Genomic DNA, 9,932 nt, shown 5'->3' on the forward strand with positions numbered 1-9,932 from the left:
GCATATGCGGTGCGGTTTTGGCTCTAAACTGCACCAAACGTCACCACGGACACCCCTACTTAAAAATAAATTTAATTAAATAAAAAGTAAAATACAACTTGTTTCTCATATGTCCACAACTGATTAGTGTAAAAAAATCTTTAGAATTCACATTAGGTGACCAATTCTTTCTCTTACGGTCCTTGTCTTCACATCTTAGTGACAGAACCCGCAACAGATTTTTTGATGGAACTAAAAGCCTAATATTATTTCGATTAATTCTTAGACATATTTATTTTTGTTTTCCAAGTAATTCTAACAAAGCTTTCATTCCAAAAGCAAACATACCTATCAAATTGATCAATGCTTCCAATCTTCTTAACATGAAACACTTGTGGATAGTAGCCATGGCACCAGCTATGAAATATTGGTGGGAATAAACATCAAGACTTGACTCATCAACATCACCAAATTCAACAACATGGAAAACAGCTACCAGTTCAATCTGCAAAGGCTGTGACACCAAGATGAATTTAAGCACCCCTCCCCTGAGAATGCAGTAAGGATGAATGCACCAGTTTTTCCATTGCAAGTTTGAATCTACTGCCTCTGTTATTTTACCCAGTTGAAGGATAGCAACTAAATCTCATCAAGACACTTTATCTTGAAGATTATAACACCAATTAAAATCTTTGGAATTGCGTGTTATTGAAAGAGATCTAATAACTGTATAGCTCAAGGCACCCAACAATTCTACTTTCAGACCCCTGTTTAGAGAAGTGCACAACATCATTAATTGAAGATGGGGTTTCGACACTAGCTTACACCATTGACAATACCAATTCCAGATTCATAAGTGCAGAAACCGCAACCAAATCATTTAAATCCTTTATCGATCACACAAATTCATATTGAAACACACATAAACCGCTGCCAAATCATTTGAATCCATCCAAAGCGCTGAAAATTTATCAACGTAAAACAGATTATTCAAAAGTGTGAATCCATTTCTATAGTAGTCGCAGAGTGGTTCAAGTGTTGTACAGGATCGTTGAAGTGAGGCAACAACACATACATTAAGGTGTAATCAATGAAACACAGAAGAAACTGGAAGCTCCGGTTAGTGTTTTATGGTTCGACGAGATCACGATGGGTACATGATGTTATGAGTATTCTTCCACCACCGCTTTTATCTTGCCTTGTCCATCCGCCGTCTTCCTTTTATATTTGTCACTCCAAGTTCCATCCAAATACAGTTCCCTTCATATCCTTCAAGCGGAGATTTCTTATGCGCTTCCAGTCAGAGATAGAGGGAAACGACGGATGCTCCTCATCGCCCGTGGATGCTTCCTCGATATTTAGATGTGATACACAAAGTTTTTTTTCTTATTTTCTAGGGTTTTTGTACCATCACCGGAGCACCATTGAAGCAACTCACCACCATCACAACAATCATTTCATGTCTTCGTTCCATGCCCGGACCGGCAACGAGACCACCAAATTTCTCAACAACTAAACCTTACATCACAGAAGAAATTGACCAGGTTTGTTTCTTATTTTTTGGTTTTATTTCTTTTCGTCTCTCACCACCACGTTCCAGATTGACCACAGAACAATCACCTTTCCATTTGTTTTGTTAAAAGGCAAACTCTATAATTTAGAGTCTTTATGATTTATGCAATTTCTTATGTTTATTTCGTTGTTTATTGTAGATGATCTTTGAAACTTTTGGGTTTATGTTATTTTTCCTAAATCAAAAGCAACAACACCAATACCATCAAAAGCAGTTTTTGGGTTTTGATTTGGTCTCTTTCGATTCTGTTTCAAGGTATTTCTCAATTTATTTGCTTATTTGTTCTTACTTGTTTCTAATGCATAAGTAATGCATGTCAATTGTTTGTGGAAATGCCCAAGTGAAACATATATGAGATTATGCGTTTTTGTGATGAATTAAACTAATTATTGGCGACTCCAAACCCAGTAGAGTATTGGAAATATCGATGGGCCTACATGATTTTAATTAGATGTTGTAATTGCAGATTTTGGAGAAATCAAAGAAGATGAAGATGATGGAATTGGGAATTTTTGCAACGATGGAGATGTGTATCGGAATTGGCCTGCAGATATTGACAATGGCTCTGTTGAACTTTCTTGGTGGTTGGATGTTGTTGAGTCAATCAAAGCTTGTGGAAGTGAAGCTTTCATGGTAGTTTCTATATGAACTATTTCAAAAATGTTGTGAGATATTTGGATCTCTGTTGGGAGGAAGAAGGAATGGATGATGGTATACTTAACACCAACATTTCTTTATTGTTTATAAAGATTTAGTAATTTCCATTTGCACAAATTTCTTATTTGTTAAAAATTTGTACACCGAAGTATTTATCTTGGAAAGAAAAAGGCACATATATTCACAAATAGTGTTGTAAGTTTCTCCCTACTCTTACATTCAAATTGATGAATATAGTGAAATTTCTTTCTTTGTAATGTAAGGGTAAAATGGTCATTTAGTAATATTCAGTCGGTTTATTCGGTCTAGAAAAAACAAACCTTATATGCAGTGCGTTTTATCATAATTAACAGTTTAGCTACTTTACCTAATGGGAGAAAAAAAAGGAAACAACCCCTGCAAAATATAAGGTCTATCTCAATTAATGACCCAAAATTCTTTTTTTACCCCTCAGGCTTGTAAGTTGAAAATAGGTGATGCAAAAGGAGCATTGTTGGACACAGAATTTGCTTTGTGTGATGGTGGAAACAATGCAAAAGCTTGGTTTCGCCAAGGTCAGGTTGGTCATTTCATAAACTACATTTATCAAAACTAATTGACAAAACTGCACAAAAGGTCCATGTGGTTTACACAAAATTGCCACTTTGGTCCAAAAAAGTTTTGGCTAGCACCACAAGTCCAAAGTTTTCATTTTCTTGCATATTTGGTCCAATGTGTTAACTTCCGTCTATTTCCCTCTGTTAAGTTATGTTTGACTAGTCAAATCAGGGGTATTTTGGTCATTCCCTATTTACGCCCCTTATTTTATATTAATAAAGGAGAGTCTATAAGAACGAATCCCAATCCTCTTTGTCGTCGTTCTCATTTTGGTCTTCTTCAATTTTGCGATCGTCTTGGATTTCTTCAAGAAATCACAATAAAAAATGGTGCTTTGTTTTTGTGGTAAAATGGCCATAGTTCGCACAGCATTGACTGATAAAAATCCAGGTAGACGCTTCTGGGGATGCCCTACTGAGGTACGCAAATGTTATTTTTTTTCGGATTTCAGCATAAATATCCCATTACATGTTACGATCTTGTTTTGTTTCTTAAATTTTGAAGGGATCCAAATGTCGATTTATTGGGTGGTTTGATGGTCCAATTTGTGAACGTTCAAAAGCTATTATACCTGGGCTGCTGAGGTCAATCAACAAATTGAAGTCACAAGACTCAAGTGTTACCTGTTATGCAGTTGGGTGTTGTTCGTGTTTGTTCTGGTTTATAAGTAGATTGAAGTGTAATGGTTTGGGTGGTTTGTAAGTGTAATGATTTGGGTGGTTTCTAAGCAGTATATTGACTTGGTATGGTTTGGGTAGTGTTTTAATGTTTTTGGTAGTATCTTGTTTAAGCAATGTAATCTTTTGGGCAATACTTTGTGGTAGTCTTTTGTGGTTAAAATGTAAGCAATGTAAGACATGTTTTGCAAGAATTTGTCAATGGTGATTACATTTGGTATGTACATTTTGACAAATTTATTTTGTTTGTGGTTTTGTTTAAAAGGGCATATTGGTCAATTTATATTGGGCAATTTTGTGTAAACCACATGACCATTTGTGCAGTTTTGTCTTGTGGTTTTGTTTAAAAGGGCATATTGGTCAATTTATATTGGGCAATTTTGTGTAAACCACAAGACCATTTCTGCAGTTTTGTCTTGTAGTTTTGTTTAAAAGGGCATATTGGTCAATTTATATTGGACAATTTTGTGTAAACCACAGGACCATTTCTGCAGTTTTGTCTTGTGGTTTTGTTTAAAAGGGCATATTGGTCAATTTATATTGGGCAATTTTGTGTAAACCACATGACCATTTCTGCAGTTTTGTCTTGTAGTTTTGTTTAAAAGGGCATATTGGTCAATTTATTTTGTATGTGGTTTACACATTATCAATGACAAATGTATGTTTTGATTAAAAGGGCATATTGGTCAACTTCTACAACAAAAAATTATACATGACAATAACATCAAGACATTAAACATAACATAATCCACTACAGGAGGGTATCACAATTACATCAAATCCAGTGTAAATTGTTCCCATACATCACAGGGGTACACTATCAAGTACCAAAAATAACATCCAAAATGGTTAAACCCCAAAACACAGAAAGTACTAAACATACAATACACATAAACATAACATTATCCCAAAAAGACACTTATACCCCTACAAACATCAAAATCCCTTGAAATCCAATCACTTACCCCCTTGGCCTTTGCAAGTTCTAGCATTGTGCCCTTTAATTTTACACTTGCTGCAAGTTACTTGGATAAACTTTCTTGTAAGCTTTCCACTCCCACTAGCAATATGGCTTTGACTCCCACTACCACTAGCAACATTGTCTCCCTTCTTCTGGCTTTTCTCCTCAGCAGATTGCCTCCTCTCTTTCTTGGGCCTTCCAGGCTGATTTTTGTGTAGAGGAGTGGTGATTTTAATTGGGCATTCACTTATAGGCCACATTGCTCGACCTTTAATAGGCTCTACCTTGTACACATAAGCTGCTTTCCATGTTTCTAGCCAGTGCACCCTGTGGGCATAAGTGTGCAGTTCTCCAACTTCCTCACCATTATCTGCTTGGTCATTTAGGACTGCCCGGGCATCCATCCAATGCATTCTTTTCGATCTTGTACCCACGGAGCGGTATACTGAACACCAACCCAATCGAGACGAAAAAAAGAAATGACATGCTTACAAGGGAGTCCTGTTAATTCCCACTTCCTACAATTGCATACTCTTTCAACCATATCAACAACATGTTGATCCTGCCATGGCCCTTGCACTTGGTATTTATCTGACCCATTCCACCTAACTATGTACTGAGATGCCCAATTCACATTCTTCTCCATGATCTTTGTTGCAGATGGGGTTAGTGGACCAACACACTTCTTTTGCACCTTTATGACATTTCATATTCTTTTCATCATATACTCCCTAATGTACTCCAAGCAGGTTATCAGTGGCTTGTCCCTTCCCTCAATCAATTTGCTATTAAAAACTTCACAAAGATTATTCAGAAGCATATCTGAAACTGCTCTGCCTAAAAACACCACAATATTGTCAAGATCAAATATATACTAATACAAAAGGATCAAACATATACCAACACAAAAGGGTAAATTTGGAAGCTGAAGTATATACCTGTGAAGTGGCTTCTTGCCCAATGTTGTGGGGGAATCTGCTTCAACCAATTATAAGCTTCTACATCATATGATCTGAATTGTTGCATCCTATGATTGAACTCTGGTATTGTTGTTGTTGTAGCACAATTCCACAAGTGTTCCTTGTACTCATTAGTTCTCCATGTTTTTCTCATATTGTCATGTATATGCCTGAGACAAAATCTGTGCTCAGCACATGGGAACAACTGAGAAATGGCAGTCTGCAATCCCTGTAAAGGAATTAAAACATAGTTAATATAGTACATCCAAATATGTCAAATATAAACAACAAATTACAAACCTTTTGTCTGTCCCTTATAAATGTGAAATTTGAGTTTGCATATAGGTCCAGATCATCTGCAATACACTCTAGAAACCACTTCCAACTGTCAGTGTTCTCAGTCTCAACAATGGCATAAGCTAGGGGGTATATTCCATTGTTGGAGTCTACCCCAACTGCAGTTAAAATTTGTCCTGGGAAAGGGCCCTTCATAAATGCCCCATCAAAACCTAGAAAATCCCTCAGGCAAGCTCTAAAGCCCTTCTTCATTCCACCCAAACACACGTACATCCTTTTAAACCTTCTTGAGGTAGCACTTAGGTTGGGTTCTGAATCAAACTCTAACTTCACAGTGGTTTTTGGATTAATAGACTGCAACTCCAGGATGTAATCTCTAAGAACATCATATTGCTTTTTGTAATCACCCTGGAAAAGTTTTTTTGCAGTAGATTTGGCCCTGTTGAATACCTTGTGAATAGAGAATCCAACTTGATAATCCTTTTGAAGTTGTTCTTGAAGAGCTCTGACTGGGATTGTTGGGTTGGATTCAATCTGGTCCATTATCTGCTTAGAGATAAACTTTGCTGTTGCAGATCTAACTTTTCTTGTCTGGAGGCATTTATGTTCGTGGTTGTAAGTTTTTATGAACCAATTACTATTTACATCTGACCTAGAACCTTGTATCACCCAAGGACAAGGGGTAGGTTCACCCACATGACCATCATTAAAGGCTACAGTTCCTTTACAGATTGCCCTTAACCTCATTTTTTCGTTTTTCACAAAGAATATATTCCTTCTTGTTTCCAGTGCATGCAATTGTATCTTTTCCTTTAACTCCTTCTTATTTTTTATATTTTTGTCCTATCCTAAAAGTTACCTTGTGTATCTCACCTTGAGAGCACCTAGTCTCCTTCCCCAATTCCTTTATTACAGCTCTTCTTTTCCTATCTATATCAGAACCCTCATCCAATGAATCCCATTGATCATTATCTATAACATCCAACTCTTCATTGACCTCATCACTATCATTCTCTCTATGCTTTGATAATCTTTTTTCAAGAAATTCTGCTTCAAGATCTATATTCATGTAAAAATCCCTCATATCTACTTCTACATCAGGGATTATGTTGTCTTCATCCACCCAGAAATCACTATCATCACTGTCCTCACTCTCATCACTTCTTTCATGATTGTCTTCATCAGTCTCTATGTTATCTTCACTTCCATCATCAACTGCAAAATCTCTCATCTCTACATTCTCATCATTCATTTCATTTCTGTCATGATTCTCTTCTTCAGTGACTTCCTTATTAACTGCATTTTCTTCACCTTCATTAACCTCATCATCTACATTCTGTTTATTAGACTATAAAATCTATTGGTACAACCCAATATCAAAGTCATTAGCTGCCTCATCAAATTCATTAAATCCCTGGTCAATATCATTACATGCCTCATGAAATTCATTAAAATCCTAGTTAATATCATTACATTCCTCATCAAATTCATTAAATCCGTGGTCAAATTCATTAGCTACATCATCCTTATTCCCACTAATTCTATCAACACTAACATCATCCATCACCAATTTCTTAATACATGATGACAATGGTTTGTCCTTGATAAATTCCCTTTTCTTATTATATTCAGGGGATATCGACAAGGCTAAAGCAGATTCATTTGCTATCACAGGTGGTATGCATGTTTGTGGCATGCCACTGGGTTGGTTATTAGTTTGGGGGGTTTGATGTTCATCAGTCTCCTCTAATTGCTCAATAATAACTTTTCTTACAGGTTTAGGAGCCATAAAGTAAGTAAGCAAGTTAGTAATACCATGTTCGATGTAAACCCTTATCAATTTATGCTCCTTCACATACTGGGAAAGATTGAGGACATCATCATCATCATTTCCTAGGGCCCGTAGCCCAAAATGCATGTCTCCCTTTGGCACTCGAAAATGATAGTAGATAACTGGAGGAACTGAGTATCCTAACCCTTTCATAATCGCATCCATCTCGTGAATAGAAAATTCTTCTATATCCACCATATCTACGTACGTCACAGTACCCTCAATGTAGTTGACATTTGGAAACTTTGTGAACTCACCTCCATGATGTAGCTTGATGGTAAACAATGTAGGGTGTCCATCTTCAACACAAGAGCAAAAAAAACTTCAGAAGATATGATTTCTTGTAAGAAAATCAACAAAATGATCAAAAACAAAATTACGTACCATAAACAACCCTTGGGTCGAATGATGTGCTTGACAACCTTAAGTGCCACATTGGTATATGCATTCACTACGAAACTCGCCTGATTGAAGCTATCAACCTTGGTAATCAGTTTAGGGTTCTTGATCCTCAGTCAATGAGGAGGGAAATTGTATCGACTCATGGTTTTTAAGGACTATAAATGTGAATAAGGCTCGATATTATCCGTATGGCAATGCATACATACGAACTCTCCTTTATTAATATAAAATAAGGGGCGTAAATAGGGAATGACCAAAATATCCCTGATTTGACTAGTCAAACATAACTTAACAGAGGGAAATAGACGGAAGTTAACACATTGTACCAAATATGCAAGAAAATGAAAACTTTGGACTTGTGGTGCTAGCCAAAACTTTTTTGGACCAAAGTGGCAATTTTGTGTAAACCACAGGGACCATTTGTGCAGTTTTGTCAAACTAATTTCACTTGATAGAATGATCTTTAATTGTTGTTAAAACAAATAAACAATTAGGCACCACTCTTTTTTTTATATATATTTCCATTATTTAGTCAAAATCTAATCTTTATAATATTTTATGATTAAACATGTGTATCTAGGTGGAATAAGAAGGGAACTCAATGTTGCATTAAGGAAGTTTGTTTACTTTATATGTAATATTGATTATGAATATTTCATTATTTATTAATTCTCATTACCATTTTACATATGTAGGAGGCTGATAGTAGGGACCATTTTGTATTTTACTCTAGAGTACATTTCCTTTGAAAATAGAACAAATTTTCATGTGAAAATTTTCAATCTTCATATTTATTTTCGAATTCAATTTCCAAAGTTAATACATGGGTAATGTAATAGTATTTCAAATTCATAACTTGGATAACTATATATTTTTGTATTTGGTATATTCTAGCGTAGATTCTTTAAAGTCATAAGGATTAAAGAGTGTTGCACATTAGTGAGGGAAACATAGACCGATAATTAGCCTCTGAGATTTAAAGCCTCTCATAACCATTATCATGAAGTAATTTATCAAGGTTTGACCTTTTCCCCTATTCTTATTTGTGATAAATTTACATTTCCATTTCAATGATTTATTTCAATTATTATAAACCAAAAGACATTTGGCCTAATGATATGGTTAGATGGTTGATGTCTGTGTTTGTGTTTGTGTTTTTATGTGTATGAGTAACTGGTATTTATGTGTTTATCTGTGTTGAATGATTGTTGTGTTTGTTGAGCTGCAACCATGTAAGTTTTTTATGTATATTTTATGGCTAATATTCATAAATAGCAAAGTAGTTTAAATTTATATCAAGGGATCTTGAGCTTCGGATTATTTAGGTTATGAGATTTTTATGTCTGAAATTAACCTTAATTTTTTTTGAATATTCCTTCTAGCTAAAATTTTAGAAGGTTATGTCGCTATCATTTGGAATGTTTTGGAATAAAAGTAAGTTGTGCAATTGCTAAAATGAAGGGAACTGAAGCCGCATCAAAGTTATAGGGCATAAGCTTAGTAAAACAAATTTTCTTTAAAGAACATAGTCATTGACAATGTTAGATCATGCTTCTGATGGGTTTTGGGCATAAGACATCCTATGTGCTCATACAAACCCTAAAGCTTGGATCTAGGTTTCTCTATTGTACATACTTTGAATCCAAGACTTGAACCCTAATTCTAGCATATGGAAATCAGAATTCACATGTAAATAGGTTTAAGAACATACCTTGATTGTTATATAGCAATAACAATCCAATTCCTCCTTGAATTGACCTTGGAAAGCAAAGAGTCACAAGTGTCACTCCTCTAATGGCTTACAAACACCATAAGCAAGTGGAGAAGGTATAAAGAGAGAGGAAGGGTGTTAGAATTCGTATTTGGGACCTCTTGGGAAGGGATACACGAATTCATGACCTTGGGGTTGTTTATATAGGTGTAGAGATAGGGTTTCAGTCATTATCCTTATCTAGTTGATTATCCATTAAGCAACCAATAAGATAATCCTTGAATCCTT

At 35.6% G+C, this 9,932-nt stretch overlaps 1 protein-coding gene and 1 long non-coding RNA gene across 3 annotated transcripts; one reads left to right on the plus strand and one right to left on the minus strand.

Annotated features, from left to right (window-relative positions):
- The first annotated feature begins 418 nt into the window (after nucleotides 1–418).
- LOC145092851 (uncharacterized) lies at nucleotides 419–3,657 on the plus strand. 2 transcript variants are annotated; one of them, XR_013702664.1, is made up of 5 exons: nucleotides 419–1,523; nucleotides 1,692–1,807; nucleotides 2,019–2,263; nucleotides 2,664–3,225; nucleotides 3,311–3,657. It is a non-coding gene; the product is annotated as an uncharacterized LOC145092851 (long non-coding RNA). The 2 variants fall into 2 exon arrangements; XR_013702663.1 differs by having other exon boundaries at nucleotides 426–1,523; nucleotides 2,664–3,657.
- A 783-nt stretch (nucleotides 3,658–4,440) lies between these two features.
- Nucleotides 4,441–6,447, minus strand: LOC145095518 (uncharacterized). Its single transcript, XM_079033378.1, has 5 exons — nucleotides 5,704–6,447; nucleotides 5,383–5,632; nucleotides 5,241–5,281; nucleotides 4,937–5,138; nucleotides 4,441–4,889 (listed from the first exon to the last, which is right to left on the minus strand). Exons 1-5 carry the CDS (start codon nucleotides 6,445–6,447, stop codon nucleotides 4,441–4,443), a joined length of 1,686 nt encoding a protein of 561 aa, XP_078889504.1.
- Between the last annotated feature and the right edge of the window lie 3,485 nt (nucleotides 6,448–9,932).

This window comes from Lactuca serriola, chromosome 3 (genome assembly GCF_051521515.1).
Source record: "Lactuca serriola cultivar US96UC23 chromosome 3, Lser_US96UC23_V15, whole genome shotgun sequence".
In the NCBI taxonomy this organism is placed as follows: Eukaryota; Viridiplantae; Streptophyta; class Magnoliopsida; order Asterales; family Asteraceae; genus Lactuca; species Lactuca serriola.

Excerpts from the sequence above, each read along its gene's own strand:
- LOC145095518 (XM_079033378.1), bottom strand. The coding sequence starts at position 6,447 with ATGAGGTTAAGGGCAATCTGTAAAGGAACTGTAGCCTTTAATGATGGT. Across the intron at positions 5,282-5,382 it reads GGCAAGAAGCCACTTCACAG|GCAGAGCAGTTTCAGATATG; the intron begins GTATATACTTCA and ends TGGTGTTTTTAG. Across the intron at positions 5,139-5,240 it reads TTCTGAATAATCTTTGTGAA|GTGCAAAAGAAGTGTGTTGG; the intron begins GTTTTTAATAGC and ends AATGTCATAAAG.